At 37.0% G+C, this 18,138-nt stretch overlaps 1 protein-coding gene across 3 annotated transcripts in view; it reads right to left on the reverse strand.

Annotated features, from left to right (window-relative positions):
- The window catches only part of esyt2a (extended synaptotagmin-like protein 2a), a 76,685-nt gene that overhangs the window by 48,183 nt on the left and 10,364 nt on the right, over positions 1–18,138 (reverse strand). For all 3 annotated transcript variants that reach the window (XM_007232166.4, XM_007232169.4, XM_007232168.4), the window contains exons 2-5: positions 11,045–11,086; positions 5,522–5,656; positions 4,803–4,879; positions 4,444–4,516 (exon numbers count right to left, since the gene is read on the reverse strand). In XM_007232166.4, coding sequence (XP_007232228.3) covers positions 4,444–4,516; positions 4,803–4,879; positions 5,522–5,656; positions 11,045–11,086 — 327 coding nt within the window. The remainder of the gene's footprint in view (positions 1–4,443; positions 4,517–4,802; positions 4,880–5,521; positions 5,657–11,044; positions 11,087–18,138) is intronic.

The following is an 18,138-nucleotide window of genomic DNA, read 5'->3' on the forward strand; positions in this document are numbered from 1 at the left end:
CTCATACATTTACCTCTGCAGTTCCATTCTAACCATGAATTTACCTCAGCAATGCTATTCTAATCCTAAATTTACCTCTGCAGTGCTATTCTAATCATTAACTTACTTCAACAGCAGTGCTGTTCTAGTTACACATTTACCTTAGCAGTCCTATTCCAATCATGAATCTACCTAAGCAGTCCTATACTAATTCTGAATTTACATCAGCATTGCTGCTCTAATAATGAATTTACTTCCGCAGTGCTATTCTAGTTTCACATTCACCTTAGCAGTCCTATTCCAATCATGGATTTTCCTCAGTAGTCCTATTCTAATCATTAATTTACCTCAACCATGCTTTTGTAGTTACACATTTACCTTAGCAGTGCTATTCTGATCATGAATTCACCTCAGCAGTGGTGCTCTAATCATGAATTTACTTCAGCAGTGATGTTCTAGTTACACATTTATCTCAGCAGTGTTATTCTCATCATGAATTTACCAAAGCAGTGCTACTCTAACCATTAATTTACCGTATTTTTCGGACTATAAGGCGCACCGTATTATAAGACGCACTATCAAAGAACGCCTATTTTCTGCTATTTTTCCATACATAGGGCGCATCGCATTATAAGGCGCGTTAAGTGACACTAGAAAGGGTGCCTATATCAAAGTGAACAGGGGTGGCGCCATGTTTCCCTTCCCCCGGGGGTTCTCACCGGGGGTGTTCGCTTGCCGGTGGAGCGTCTCAGTATATATAAATCTAGCTCTTTCAAAGTCAAACGAGTGCTGGATATTAATCTACACAGATTCCTCTCCTGAAAACTGTTTATTTGGGTGAGTAACGTGCTTCAGTTTATTTACAGTAAGCTTAGATTTCCAGATGTCCACTAAGGCTTGCTGCACCAGCGTTAGCATAGCTATCCGCTAGCACGCTAGCTAGTCACCTAAACTAGTAAAGTTAACCCAAACTTAAACGACAGCGTTACACTGAGTAATCCTGCGTGTTCTGGTAAGACAGTGAGATATTAGCTAGCGATTCGTCCCCCGTAGCTTGTTTTAACACTGTAAACAAGCAGATTACAGGCTGATAAAACTCACCTCTGAGAGAGTTAGCGCTTAGCATCTAGCTAATGCTAGCCAGGCAAAGCAGCACAGACTTACAGGCCGATAACTCACCTCTGAACGGTGAACGCTTAGCGATTAGCATCTAACTCTAATAATACTGCTCCAGCAGTATTAAAAGTGCTAAATTTAGAAAATACTGATCTCTGAACAGTGAAAAAGCTAGCTAGCTAAGCGGTTAGCATCTAGCTAATGCTATTGCTGCTCTGCACGGAGTGTGTGTTTACTGCTCCTTACACCTGACGGGTAAAATTTAGATAATACTGATCTCTGAACAGTGAATAAGCTAGCTAATGCTATTTGCTGCTCCAGCCTCGGAGCTGCACGGCTCTGGACTCTGTATAGCACTGAAACTCTGTATAACGCTGCACGGAGTGTGTGTTTACTGCTCCTTACAACCTGACGAGTAAAATTTAGATAATACTGATCTCAGTGAATAAGCTAGCTAGCTTAGCGGTTAGCATCTAGCTAATGCTATTGCTGCTCAGCCTCGGAGCTGCACGGCTCTGGACTCTGTATAGCACTGAAACTCTCTATAACGCTGCACGGAGTGTGTGTTTACTGCTCCTTACAACCTGACGAGTAAAATCCATACAAAAGGCGCACCGTATTATAAGACGCACTGTCAATTTTTGTGAAAATTAAAAGTTTTTAAGTGCGCCTTATAGTCCGAAAAATACGGTACTTTAGCAGTGCTGTTCTAGTTACACATTTACCTTAGCAGGGTTATTCTAATCATAATTTACCTCAGCAGTGCTGTTCTAGTTTCACATTTACCTCAGCAATGCTATTCTAATAATTAATTTACCTCAGCAGTTCATTTCTAGTCATAAATTTACCTCAGCAGCACTGCTCTAATAATGAATTTACTTTAGCAGTGCTCTTCTAATAATGAATTTACCTGAGCAGTTCTACTATAATCATTAATTTACCATAGTGGTGCTGCTTTACTTACACTTTCACCCCCGCAGTGCTTTCATAACGATAGAGGAAACACTGCAATAAGACTTAAAATAAAGAAGTAATTGTTCTGGACATATTTTTCTGTCATTTCACAACTTCAATGTTCCATGCAAATAAAACATGGGATGACTATTGATTGTTATGCATACAATTGGATGTATGCTGGATCTGCAAAAATGAGTATAATCTGGTATAGCTTGTATGTTTTAGCAGCATACTCTTTCTTTATCAGAAAGATCTCACTATGATGTATAAGTAAAATGATGCCTTGAACAGTTTGGAACATTAGTATATATAGTATATGGCAGTGTGTACTGCAACTCTTATCTGTTTATTTTGTGCAGCAGCTCAGCTTATGGAAGAACTTTAACCTCTGTGCAGTTAGCTGTTTAAATAACCTGGTCAATACTGAGATTTTACAGACACCCACACAAAGAGCAGTACTTTGCAGAGTCATTCAGATCATTAGTGTGCACTCCAGGAATGTCCCTGGAGATCAGGTCATTCTTTCCTCAATCCAATCAGAGTCTTAATACTGAGTCTTTGTTTGTATAACTAATAACGGAGCCCCACAGTTTAGATAAGATGAGCTGCTGATTAATACTGATGTAAAATCACTTTATTTTTACTAACAGTAACTGTATATAATGAGTAATATATACTGATATATACTTATTTAGTTTCGTACTGACCTTTTTTTTTTTTAAATGACTGTTTTATAGTCCTTATATTCCAGACCATTCATTTCCTAGGTCAGTTGTGTGTGTGTGTGTAGTGGTACAACACAGTGTTAATTTCGTTGATGAATAATTTTCGACATCACCAGAGACTGTAAAAAAAGATGGATGCCGTGTCTCCGTTCCCATTCATTCAATGAAAATGAAGCCAAAATCTTCCTCCATGTTTGCGATCCTGATACCCGAGTCTGCACAGTAGAGACCAGAGGAGGGAGAAAGACTGTGGAGAGACAGCCTACTCATTTAAATAACCCCACCCTTGAGGGCTCCCTCGAGGTCACAGGCTGCAGAGCGGAGCGGAGCGGAGCTGACGGTCTGTTATTGGTCCCGCCCATTTTACCAGCCCTTTTACAATAATCACACCTTTTTTTAATAGAGCTGAATAACGTTTTAAAAAACGAATTCTGTGGGGATATAAAAATTAACAATATAACCAGAGGTTACACTAGCTGCTGCATTTAAATAATGGAGGTAGAATTACAGTATATTAGAAAAAAAACGTGATTGAGAGTTGTCTGTTTTGCCACTGAATCCTATGGGGATGGGTGGAGTTACACAGCTTTCTGAAACCGAACAGCAGGGGGCGCCCGACCTGTGGTGGCTCCACTTTTGAGAGACGATGCTCTGTCCAGCTATACACAGTCTATGGTTTTCACCAACAAACCTTTTTTTCAAGACGAAAACGAGACGATAACTAAAGAAAAACTACATACAAATAAAAATGAGACGAAAATGTTTGGCAGGGATGACATCCAATCCGAACTGATTTAGTTTTTGAAAGGTAGGGACCAGTTAGGAAGAGATCCAATCACTACTATTTTGGCTTAGGTGGAGAGGCGGGACAAGCGGGGAAGTCATCCCATCAGTACTTGTCTCGTGTGGTCAGATACAAAACCAGGGGAAAAACTGCGTTGCATGTAAACTGTCGTTACTTACGGGGCTCAACCGGAAGTTAACTAGACAGTGTCAGCAGTAGGAAGAAAAAGGAGAGACCATATACTTCTCCTTTGGTGTCGTGAAAAACAAGACCACTTGAAAACCACTTGGGTTGACCATCTTCGGTAAAAACACTCCTGGGTTAGTGCTGGAGATAAAACTAGATCCTCTAAAAGCTGTGTTTTTACGTCTACAGCTCTGTTTAAACTATTCAACCATTCAAATACTTTAAATAAGAGATTTACATTCCATACATCTAATTATGAACTGATTTTAAGAACAAACTTTAAAATTTAAAACATTTACAGTCACATACCTACAATAATAATATATGTTTAATCATATATAAATACATCAGCATCACTGAGTAGCATCACAACCACTTGGAAGAAAGCGCAGCGACTCGATTCTGATACATCAGCTCACAGACGCCTCGTGCTGATCAACGTCACCCTAGGAGTGATGAGGGAAAAGCGTGCCATCTACCCACTCAGAGAGAGCAAGGTTAACTGTACTCTTTTAGGGCTCCGGCAGCTGATGGCAAGCTGCATGACTGGGATTCGAACCAGCAATCTCCCGATCATAGTAGCAGTGCATTAGACCCTTGGTTTAAAAGGGGGCAAACTAACAAAATCAGAATAGGATCGAACAATTATTTTACCCACTGTACTGCAACGAGTCACAGCATAAAAGCATTTTTTACCTGTATGCTCTTGATGCCCGCTTTGCAGTAGTATTTCCTAATTTCCACATCGATCTCTGTGTTTCCAATAAAGCTACAATAAAACACACAAACACACAGATACATCTTAACACACACACATCTTTATATGTGCTTTTAGACTCACAATAAAAAAAAACATCACAATCTACCTCAAGATTAGCTCTTACTGCCCAATCATTGCTTAATAGAAAAATATAAATGTAAAACATAAGTAATCCCAATCATTACCCAAAACAATCAACACAAAGATAAAAAAATTGTTAATTACTATTTTATTTTAAAATGAAAAGTCTATAAAGCTGATTAACAAAAAAAAAAAAAGAAGTTCTACATCTCACCTGATTTGCAGGTCCATGATAATCTGTCGTTTGTCTACATTCTCTGTGTACACTTTCACTCCATTAACCCGGAGCGGCTGCAGAGAGAGAGAGAGAGATTAGAGAGTTAACTAACATTAAACTTTTGGGAGACATACACAGAGTAGAGCCTTGCTTATTTTCAAATATACAGTATATGATCACTCATCCCTGCTTTACTCTATAGCTATATTACTGTGACACCACTGGCCTAAAGTGACATCAATAAAAAGCTGTGTCTATGAAATGTCATTCCATTTCTTGCTTGAAAATGCAATAATAAGAGTCTAAAGTGAAAAGTGGAATTCTCAACACCTAAAGCAAAACAGAGGCTGTTTTTAGTTTGACGGGTGATGAATGTGCTGAGTTATTAGAAGTTGAGGCCTTAGCATTTAGACTTTTACAGTTTTTCAGCTAGTTTTAAATACTTAACAGCGTTGTGTGTATATGGTAAAAAGAGGACAATAAATCGTTTTTATCTTAAAATGTACATTAAGAGTTATTAGTAGTGGAAATTAATTAATGCGATCAATATTATAACTTTAAGCTTATTAAATATATATATATTTTTTCCTAAACATAACAATGGGTCAGTTTCCCAGACAGCCCAAAAGGTTAATAAAATGTAGCCACAATGTTCTAGAATGACTCATATGCATACAGCGGAACACAGTGGTGTTTGTGGGTGTGTGTGTGCTGACCTTGTCTCCCATGTCTATCTTGGAGAAGCAGAAAGAGCTGAGGTGTGCGTTTGCTCCTTTCACAGCTGGCTCGATGGTCTCACGGAAGAGTTTATCCACAAACTGACAGATATACGGCCACATCTGATGCACCGTCTGCATGTGAAAAAGAGAGAAACAAAAAACTATTTAAAAAAAGAAAAGCTTAAAGATAAGGGTGGATCAATAAGCCCAACACCTCTTCTTGCCTCTATATAAGTGATGTTAAGTGATGTAAGACTTGGATGGTGGAAACCCAAACTGCTCAGTCATTCTCTACACTCTACTCTTCTGGCGTTAATCTGAAGCTACATGAAGTTTGGAAGTCTGCAGTGACTGACTCTGCAGAAAGTCAGAAACACCAGGAGTAATGGCGGTGCTCTGAGCTGAAGCTAGCGCTATGAGATGTAAACAGTGGTTTTATTGGTACCACTTTAAAATAAGACTACCTTTATAAACAGGTCATAAATGGTTTACAATTAGTTTATTAATGGTTACTAATTAGGTTGTAAATGCCTTAATAATACTTAATAATCAGTTATAACACATACGTAGAAAGGGTAACTATATAGATGTGGGTTTACTATTCGGCAAACAAAAGGTCATTGTTGCCCTTTCTATGTATTAATAACTAATAAACTAATTGTAAACCATTTATAAACCCTTCATAATGAGGGTAGTCTTATTTTAAAGTGGTACAGTTTTAATAAGCTTCTTGTGCACTTTTAAAGTTATTAATGCCTCTCATTTTGAATGTCAGGGCTCTCTGGATTCTACCAAGTAGGTGTGGTGCTACATTGAGCTGGATAACGGTGTAACAAGTGATTTATCAGGGTAAATTATGCCCGTATCACCCAGTCTGAAGGGTGTTTGGACAAACTGTTAAAATTTCTGGATCTTGGAACGCTGTGGGAGAACGGAGGTGTGCTATTCCCCAAAGGTGAGTACTTTTTACCATGTTTTACTACATCAAAAGTCCATTTTACACCAGAGTTCTCCTTTAACAAATAAGCAAGTGAGGCCTGCAGTTCTTTAGATGTTGTTGTGGGGTATTTTGTGACCTCTTAGATGAGTCATCGCTGCGCTCTTGGGGTTATTTTGATTGGTTGGCCACACCTGGGAAGGTTCACCACTGTTTCATGTTTTTACTATTTGTGAATAATAGCTCTCTCTGTGGTTTGCTAAATTCCCAAAACTTTGGAATTGGCTTTATAACCTTTTCCAGACTGATAGATCTCAATTTCTTTCTTTCTTATTTGTTTCAAAATTTCTTTGGATATTGGCATGATGATGATAATGATGATCTAGCTTTTGAGTATCTTTTGATCTATCTCGCTTTGTCAGACAGGTCATGTTTAAGTGATTTCTTGATTGAGAACAGTTGTGGCAGTAATCTGGCCACTTTTTCACACAGGGCCATGTAGGTTTGTTATTTTTTTCTCCCTAATAATGAAAACTGCATTTTGTGTTTACTTGTGTTGTTTTGACTATTTTTTACACATGTTTGATGATCTGAAACATTTATGGTGACAAACATGCAAAAACATAAGAAAATTGTGAAGGTTGGCAAACACTTTTTCACACCATTGAATATGCCAGTGCTGGATTAAGAACCAGGCCAGTGCTCTTCTTGTTTCAATAAACAAATTAACCTGTTTTTAATGTCAGATCCTGTGTCTCTATAAAGATAATTTAATCATTTGATATTAAGAATGGAAGAACTCCAGTGGTATTGGTACCATCTAAAAGTATGTCATCCGCATATGGACTGTTTTTAGTCCAGGCTGCACTGTGTGTGTGTGTGTGTGTGTGTGTGTGTGTGAGAGAGAGATGAGTGCCTGCTGAAATTATTAGGGCATCTAGGGACATTTTTCAGTAGACTGGCTACCAAAGTTCCAGTTTCTGATCTATTTATATCAGACCAACCAAAACAGGCATGCACACCCACACAATACTGATCAAGCTTTAACTGACATATCTTTGCACAGGAACTACTATGATGTTATCAGATTTGCCTCAAGACACCTCCAGTCACGAAATTAACACCCACTTTGGCTGATGATGATGATAATATCAGGCCAGAGATGTCAAGTACAAATACTTTGTGACCTTACTTAAGTAGAAATGTTGCTAAAGTAATTATTTTACAGATGGTTTTTCCTTCTACTTCTTACATTTTCATACATTTATCTGAACTTTCTACTCTTTACATTTAAAAATAGCCTTGTTACTCCTGCTTGATTCCATTCCGGCTTCTCATCGTTCAATAAAAGCCCTATTCAGATAAATCTCTCCATCCAGATAAAGTGAATCTGATTGTGATTGGATGTAGAGAAGTATAAACATATACCATTCTGACTCCCTATTGGTTTATACTGTGATCCATCACACCTGCACATAGCGCTGGACGATATGGCCAAAATTTATATCACGATATATTCCTTAATTTCGGTCGATACGATATAATTTCGATATCGATATAACTACCTTGAAGGCCTCAGAAAAACTGCTAAGAATCCCTGCAACGGAAATCTGTACACTACTGTCTCAAATTTTAATTTAAGTCTTTTGAAGCCTCCTCTCACAAAAACTATATAATACTTTAGAAATAAAAAAGATCAGAATAAATCAATGATCACTTTTATTTGCATGTAGCAAAATAAAAACATGACATCTCTGTCACACACAAACCTATAACCTATATACATATTACCAATATAAATAACTTTACATTACAACAGAGGCAAAGCTTCTTATTCTTTTGTAAACATATATAACAGATCAAAACAAAAGTGCTTTAACCAGAATAGGGAATACAAAATCCTTCATATACATAAAGGGAACATGGTATCCCTGTCAAATAAACAACCCTTTATCAACTATAAATAACTTAAATACAACATAAACTATAAAAGTGTTTTAGCCAGGATAAGGAAGATAGTGTGTAGTGAAACTGCTTGAGGTGGATGAACAGATGTATTACCGTTGCTAGTCGACTCCACTCTCCAGAACAATTTGGAGCAAGCTGAAGTCTGAAGTTTATCAGACCTTTGAACGTCGAGCCACTGAATTAGACCCGAATCCCTCAATTATTTATTCTGTTTAATCACTTGTGGAGGCGTCAGGTGCACTCATTCTGCGGGTTAGGGTCGGTTTCGCTTCATCGCGGGAGGTTTTAAGCGGAGCGGAGCTGAGATCCGCTCGGTTAGGGTCAGTTTCACTTCATCGCGGGTGGGTTTAAGGTGCGGAGAGGAGCGGAGCTGAGATCCGCTCGGTTAGGGTCAGTTTCACTTCATCGCGGGTGGGTTTAAGGTGCGGAGAGGAGCGGAGCTGAGATCCGCTCGGTTAGGGTCAGTTTCACTTCATCGCGGGTGGGTTTAAGGTGCGGAGAGGAGCGGAGCTGAGATCCGCTCGGTTAGGGTTGGTTTCACTTCATCGCGGGAGATTTTAGGTGCGGACCGGACCGGAGCGGAGCCGACCCGACCCAGGTAAAGCCTAGCCTAGCCGGCTACGTGCCTGTATGATTGCATCATCACGCACTGACTTAGCCCGGCTACGGAGTCTGATTGTGTTCAACGCTGCAGTGAACTGACGCCGCTAAAAACGCCTGTCTGTGAATAATACATATCGATATGCCACAAAAATGATATCATCGTTATTGAAACATTTCTTATCGCGATTAATACCGATATCGAAATATTGTCCAGGCCTACCTGCACACATCCCACTCCCCCCACAATCCAGCAAGAACATAGCAGGTGTATGTAGTTTAGTATGAAGATGATCTGTGCAGAGACTCAAGAGAGAACTTGAGCTCTTAAAATGTCCCAACTAAGCTTCTTTAATGTATTTGCATTGAAATAAATGCATTTATTTTAAAGGGCATATATGCAGCTGAAACAGGGAGCCTAGTGCAGCATAAACATTTTAATATAACATTATTGTTATTATTAGGCACGGCCTAAGCTTTTGTCCCTAATGGCATTTTTCCCTTTACATTACTTTTACTTTTATACTTAGGTTTGAAAGTAGGTTGAAGTAGGTTTGAAAGCAGTCCTTTTACACTTATACTAAGTAAAAAGCTTGAGTTGATACTTCAGCATCTACAGAAGAATTTAAACACTAGTATCTACACTTCTAGCGGAGTAATCATTGTGAATACTTTTGACACTTTTGTATCTAGAATTTGAATGTATTATTGCACATTACTTACAAAAAATGAAACATTCTTTTGACACCAATGGGACCAAATTACACTTTTATGTAGTTTTTAATTGAATAAACACATCCTATGTACTTAAATAAACAAAATATTTTTTAAATCCTAAAGTACAGTTAATCTTTTATTTAATATACAGTTAATATTTTATTTGATATACAGTATTTGCGCAAGTGGCAATCTAAAGATTTAAGCAAAAATTAGCACTAAGAGGCCTTATGCAGTTTGGGGCAACTGGGCGTAAAAAGATCTCGTACAGTTTGTCTCTTATTTATAGAGAGAGGGTGGTGAATGCAATTAAGTCATGGGTTTATGAGAAGTTATTTATTTGCCATAATTGTTGAGAAGTGGTCTTAAAACTTCTCAAACTGAAGTTTGTACTGCTTCACTGAGGTTTGTAGAACATCCTAAAGAGCTTCAACACAGTTTAATAAATAAATGAATAAATAAATAAATAATCGTATTTGCAATGTTACGTGAATCTCAGTTTAAAATTGTAGCCCTATCCAGATGGGATTAGTTTCTCAGGGGGATTTGGGGTAATATTCTCTTTTATGGGGCTCCTCTGTGATTTTATTCCCGTCCATAACGATCATGTACGTATTTTTTCAGACGTCCTCTGAGAAAATTACAGGCTGAATTATCTACTGTTTTTCTCTGAACTCGGTGGTCCTCTCGTAATTTTAGTCCTGTCCGGATCCACATCTCTGGGTTTTTGTCACCTAGCGTTTAATAAAATAGCTATTTGTCCACTGCTACGCACTGTAATTACACTTTGGGTGTGCGTTTCCACAGAGATCCACGTATAAACACAACAGCGAGTGGAAATGGAGGAGCTACTGAAAGCGATGTCATGTGATGGAGAAAGCCAAAAAAAAATCTCACTGGTCCTCCTGTTTTTTTAATTGCAGTCCGGAAGCAGGCATTTAATTACTGAGTAGAAGTGAGAAATATTTTTCAGAGACGTCCCCCTACTTAGCTAAAACTTTCTGCAGGGTCTTGACATTCAGTCATGTATGCATTTAGATTTTTTACTTTCTTAACAGCAATTAAGCAATTCTCTTTAACAGTTCCCTTACAGATCACAACCTGACTGCCACAGTTCCCCTGAACTGCCATTTCTTAATCATTTACAAGCCCTCTCCTGCTTTGTGGGCACTGAGGACTTATTATCAGTATTTATTTTCATATGTTCAGACACAAAAGGAGCTTAGAAGTTTCCAATTACAAGTGGTAACATGCCTGGTAAAATGTATACTAATGAAGATTTCAAGACCACCACTCACCTTATTGAGCCACTCCACTCGTTCTACATCAGGAAAATGAACCTAAAACAAAGAGAAAAAAATATATGATTAGATATTGTGCATTTTTTTTCAAACACAGACCAAGTATTTTAAAATATTTTTGAAATTCTGTCCAATAAATACAGCAGACGATGTGAGACGAAGCTTTTGCTGAATCATTGTCTTTCTGATGACAGGTGTTACATAACTCTGACAGGACTGCAGAGCACCAAGCTAAAATAATCAGGCCCCTGCATCTGTCTCTACCCTCTCGCTCTCTGAAAGGAAAAGGCTATTCTGTGTTACACAAAATACACAAACTCCTTTTTTTTTATAACAAAGTTAAGAATTACTGTAATAAAAAATATTTAATCTACCCCTGTTGGACCATGTGAAACCCTTGATTTACCAAAAAACAACCAAATAAATAAAAATCAGGAACCAATGATCACAGCTCACAACACAAATGTGTTTGTTTTTAAAGGGCTAGTTTGCCTGTTGCAACCTTCTGATATTTTTGAATTGCAATCAATTGCAACAAACCTGACATGCAATACATTGTGCAACCCAAGTAATAGATGTAAACAAGAAGAGCCATTAAAATCCTGATTGCATATTTATTTAAGTATACTACTATATTTATATAGTACATTTTGTTTTATCTGCTATATTTAGATTTGTATATTACAGTTTATTTGTTTTTTATGTAAAATCTTTTCTGGTTTATTAAGTATATTTAGTTCTGTTTATTTGTGTAACTCTGCTGTAGAGCTATTATTGATGCCTCACCAAAAGCACTGCAACACACAAAAGTCCTGACATGTTGTGCAAATAAAAAAAAACATTAAAAGTTGATTTTTGTCTGCGAATTAACTTTAAGAATCGGTTTGATTGAACATAGAACATAATTTTTTTTTATTAAATAGCATTAAATAGCATTTTGACATTAACAGTCCGTATTATTTTGTTTCAATTTTGTTTGTTTTTTCGCGGAAGTTTTTCTGGCCACGTCACACGTCTTTACATACTTACGTCACACGTACAGCCTCTAAAAGAGGTTTCGGCTCAGTTTTACTGAATATGAGTGGCTGGTGGAGCCATGGAGACTTCAGAAGAGGAAACTCAGAGCTCAGTAGCTCATTCACTCATAGTAAAACCAAAGAAACGAAGGAGTGAAGTTTGACTGAGCTCTCTCTTTCTCTCTCTTTCTGACTGAACATAACCTGTAGTCGGATTCATCCGCACTGAAATGAGACCACATCACACCCGCCCAGTTTAAAATAATTCTTCCACATGCTCGGTGCAATTACCCATTCTCACCAGAGAGGGCACTAAATCCCTTAAATCCCCAAACTTACAGACACCAGCTTTAACAAAAGTCTTTTTTTTTTTAACCAGGAAAACAATAGAAATGTTATATATGGTCTAGCTTTGAAATATTGGTATGATTATTTGCAGAGTATAGGCTCTATTTGATATGTTGTTCATAATATTTAAACATATACAACAAAAAAACAGTGTTTTATAATGAATTTCTATTCAGGGTGATCTGCCCTGTTTTTGCTGCACATTTGACAGAGTGCACTTTCAATATTGGTGCAGCTCAGACAGTATATTGATTTATCACACCATTTATCATACCTCTGCCTTCCAGAGCCAAAGAGAGAGAGAGAGAGAGAGAGAGAGAGAGAGAGAGAGAGAGAGAAAGAGAGAAAGAGAGAGAGAGAGAGTCATGCAGAATGAACCAATGGGAAAAAATGCTCCATTTCCCCTCCTCCCATTAGTTTTTCATTTTTGGGACTTATGACTCACTGCATTGCTGTTTCCTGAGTAAACACACTCAGACTGGGCACAGCAGTCCTGTACTAAGGTTAAGGGCTGAGGCTAAATGTTCCACAGTGTTCAAAGCACAGTGTTTAAGCTTACATTTGGGAAATATATATATATATATATATATATATATATATATATATATATATATATATATATATATATATATATATATATATATATATATATATATATATATATATACACTTTTTCAAACAATACATTTCCATTACTTTTTCATGACTTTTACATGCCTTCAAGGCTAATTTTTATGACCACACAATCTTAATAACCTATACTATTAAATAAACTATAGTCAAAATTGATGATAGGCATACAATATACTTGATTTAAAAAAAAAATCCTGAGAAATTCATTGTATAGACATTTCCATGCCTTTAAGGCTAATTTTTATGACCACACGATCTTAATAAACTATACGATTAAATACAATAATAGGCATACAATATATTTGATTTAAAAAAAATCCTGAGAAATTCAATGTATAGGGCTAAACTACTGAACTAACTGATCTGATGTATTTGATAGCTTAAAATAGCATTTCTGTCAATCAAAGAAAAACATTTATAGAGCAAATTTTCATGACTTTTCCAAAACTTTCTGGGTATTTTTGTTTTTCCAAAAACGTATTTGCTTGTTTCAAATTCCATGACTTTTCCAGGTTTTTCATGACCGTACAAACCCAGATATGTACCTTTTTGGGCTGTTAGATAAACAGTGATATACACAACGATATTAACACATCAAAAAAGCTACTATAACATTCTGAATATCAGTGAACTGAAACTATGATACCCACGATAAGCAACAGAGAGAGCTTTTTGTGCTGCAGAGTGCGCCAATGTGATATAAGAATAGAGGCAGAATTAGGTAGAGTGACGTAGAGAGAGCAGGGTCAGGTAAGGTAAAGCAGTGGCAGAGTGAGGTAGAATGAGGCAGAGCAGAGGCAGAGTGTGGTAGAGAGAGAAGAGATGGGTAGAGTGAGGTAAAGCAGAGGTAGAGTAAGGCAGAGAGGCATAGTGAGGTGGAATAAGGATAAGCAGAGGCAGAGCAAGGTAGAGTGAGATGTAGAGTGAGATAAAGTAAAGTAAAGCAGATGATAGAGTGAGGTAGATGTCCACAATGATTGCACATACCAGCCTACTATTTATCCTGGGAAAAATGAGTGCAGCAATTTTTCCTTAAATATGATTTAAATAGTCATATCACCTTGCCATCACAATATACATCAATACATGTTTAATTGTAGGCTCTTTATCGTGATCTTAACGTTCTTGCCAATACATAACTCTTCAGACAACAACAATCACTGATCATCAGTACATTTTACATTTCATTTGTAAATCAAGGGTTCAGAGTCTGGAGCAAGAGTGGAGAGACACACAGTCCAAACTGCTTGAGGTCTAGTGTGAAGTTTCCACCAATCAGTGATGGTTTGGAGAGACATGTCATCTGCTGGTGTTGATCCACTGTGTTTTATTATCAAGTCTAAAGTCAGTGCAGTTTTGTTTTCCCACTAAATCTTACAGCACTTCATGCTTCCCTCTGCTGCTGACAACTTTTATGAGAATTTCATTTTCCAGCAGGACTTGGCACACTGCCCACACTGTAGCCAAAAGTACCAATTTGTCTGACATATTATTCTAATTTTCTGAGACTCAGATTTTGGGGTTTCATTGGCTGTAAGGCATAATCAACAATAAAATAAATAAAACCTTTAAAATATATTACTGTGTTTAATACATCAATATAATATTTGAGTTTCACATTTTGAACTGAATTACCAAAACAAAGTAACATTTCAATGATATTCTTATTTTTTGAAATGCACTAGTACATTATTGTCTGCTACAAGACTAATGTATCTCCTCTCATCTTCATTTTTTATGGATAGGTTTGTTTCTTATTAGTGTGCTTCATGACCTGCTTTTTTTTAATCTTCTGATTGCTAATCAAATGGTGTTTGTCTAACTTTTTTTCTGGCAAAGGCAACCACTAAAAACAGACCAACCTGTTTTTGTTTACATTTTTGCTCATCAACTCGGTAAATTCTTAGACAACAGTGCCACAGAAAAAGTGATTCAATGTGGAATTCCTGTTTCTGATACAGTTTTTAACATTCTAATCAAACACTGCAGAATACAGCTGCATTGTATGACTGTTATTAAACATTAAAACACAATTGACTGGATTGACTGGAAATCTGAAAGAGGACTTTGAAACCGGCTGAATCCACAGCTGCTGAGTAGATACCATTGGAATGCATGGAGGGAGAAGTTGCTCTGCTGGTCTGGGCTTGATCACGGTAATTAGTTTTAGTTTCTGACTCAAAGTCTTAATAAACTGTATTCATTAAGCTTTATTTATGCTTTTATATATTTATATATATATCTATCTATCTATATCTATCTATAGACTTATCTACTGTTTTATTGAGCCAAATAAGCTCAAAAAAGGACGAAACAGGGTCAGAGAGAGGGGGTTTGAGCAAAAGAGAGGGAGAGAGAGAGAGAGAGAGAGAGAGAGAGCTCTATTTTCGGAGCCAGTCTGTAGAAATACTCAAGGGGAACACCCCACTGACATCATACATACATTCTTCACACAAACCTCATTCCATCCACTCTTACCTCTCCTTCCCTCCCTCTTGCCTCGTCAACTGTTCCTCCTTTTTTGTGCCATTAGTTCATACAGGGCACATTTTATGTAGGCTTTCACTCTTTTGACATTTAAAAGCAATTACAAACATAAGAAAGACATTTATTATTATATAAGCAGACTATTATTATAGCAAACACACCAACAAAGCACAATACATTTACCTCAAAAAGAGTTTTTTAATAATAAATAAAACAAAATCAGCAGTGTGTCCCCAACTATGAATGTCCCTTAGTAAAGCCATTCTATTCACAGATTTACCTCAGCAGTGCATTTTAATCATAACTGTACCATAGTAGTTACACTTTAGTAACAATCTTATCTTAGTAGTGCTTTTCAATTCAGGAATTCATTCAGACGTGTTATTTTAATCATGACTGTACCTCAGAAGTGCTAGTCTATTCATGAATTAATCTCAATGGTGCTGTTAATTTCATTAATTCTTCCAGAAGTGATATTTTAATCATAAATTTACCTCAGTAGTGCTATTCTATTCATGCATTTACCTCAGTATTGCTATTTATTTCATGGATTCCTTCAATAGTACTATTTTAATCATGAATTTACCTTTGTAATTCTATTCTACTCATTAATTTACCTCAGCAGTTCTATACTAATCATGCATTTACTTCAGTAGTTTTATTCTAACCACAAAATGTACCTCTGCCGTTTAGTTATACATGTACCTCAGAAGTGCTATCCAAGTATACAGATGAGAGAAATTACATAGAGAAAGGCAGTTAGTATTTTGGTAAACAAACAAATGCTAAGGCTATGTTAGCTCAGCCAACTACAATTATTATTCTAAACAAACTTGTCAGCTTGTAAAGAGGTCTGCTGTGTGTGTGGCTGCCACTGCTGCTTAAACAAATCCTAACTTTAGAGGAAACACTAGAATATGATGTAATGTATCCACGCAACATAAATTAGCCACTGTTTGGTCGTTTCACTTATTCAAACAAACACAGAAAGCGATTCTGGTTCAATTTGGTTGCCAAATATTGTGTCCATCCCTAGAAATAAGTGAAAAAAGAGAAACAACACAGCCTGTCTGTACACATGTACACAACCCAACACCAGCTCCAACAGAGCCGCTTTAACCCACTGACCCAAATTGCACTTCACATTTCAATCAATCAACAGCTTTGTCACACAGCCTCTCACACACACACACTTTATACAGGATGTCGGAAGAGATTAAAAGAGAGAGCCAAGAAGTGTCTTCCTGTTACTGATCTATATCTCATCAAAAGGGGCCACACCCACGCAATCAACCACATATTTCTCCATTAATCATTCCTTCCTAAGTACTTCTTCCTTTTCTTTTCTGCAGATTTAGACACACAAGGAATGCTAGAACAGTACTCCTACACCCCCCCCCCAAAAAAATGCAAATACATGGGTGTGTCCTTCATTAACATGGATGTCTTACGTCTAACAGTGAAACAGCAGTTCCACGTTGCGGAGGCGTGAACAGTAGGGGTGGGCAATATGGCCCTGAAATAATATCATGATATATCATGGTATTTTGGCGATAACGATACTCTTGGCAAAACACTAAATAAATATTAAAAAATATTCAAAATATTCAAAGAATACACTACTGCAACAAAACGAAAATTAAATTGCACAACCCTAACTAATATTTTAAAAAATGTAACAGAAGTGAATGATCCAGAATGTAATGATACTAATAATGAAATCCAAATATCTCCATATATCCAGGACTAAATGATACTGGACAGATAGGTCCATATAACATATGTCCATATAATATGTCTCCAGAAGATATATAATGGGAAATGAGAACAATGTGAATCTTCCTTCTGCTAAAAACTGTTGAAATGTAGTACCCTGATGTGATAATTAGTGATATGGCGATATTTCAGGGTATACTAATATTGTTCACGATATTCATAAATGTTGGCGATATTATTGCTTACGATACAATATGGCACACCTCTAACGAACAGTAACGTTTAACGATTTCCGGTTGTGTTCTAATCAACGTCTGAAAATACACCAATAATTCAGTTATCAAACACACTTACCAAAGTTTATACACCATCAGGTTTCAACTGTTCAACTCCAGCTTAAAAGCTCTGCTTATTACAAGTCATTTTAATGCAGATGTCATCAAGCTTTCATTCCTGCAAAGCCATAAACAGCTCTGGAAAAAAAAAATGTTTCTTTGATTTTACCAAATTGAAGATGGATGATCACAAGCCATCAAACCAAGCTGAACTGCTTGAATGTTTGCACCAGGAGTGTAAAGCATAAAGTTATCCAAAAGCAGTGTGTATGACTGGTGGAGGAGAACAATGATGCCAAGATGCATGAAAACTGTGATTAAAAACCAGGGTTTGATTTCTGATCTCTTAAAACTTTATGAATACAAACTTGTTTTCTTTGCATTATTTAAGGTCAGAAGGCTCTGCAAACATTCACTCTGAAAAGAAACCACACCACAATGCATGTTTTAAAAGTACCTTTTACCATGCTTGGTGCAATTACACATGCTTACCAGAGCTGGAGGTGACAACTGTGAGAAAGGTCTATAGTAGAACTGTCATTTCACATGTTTTTAG

This window comes from Astyanax mexicanus, chromosome 4 (assembly GCF_023375975.1).
Source record: "Astyanax mexicanus isolate ESR-SI-001 chromosome 4, AstMex3_surface, whole genome shotgun sequence".
Classification (NCBI taxonomy): domain Eukaryota; kingdom Metazoa; phylum Chordata; class Actinopteri; order Characiformes; family Acestrorhamphidae; genus Astyanax; species Astyanax mexicanus.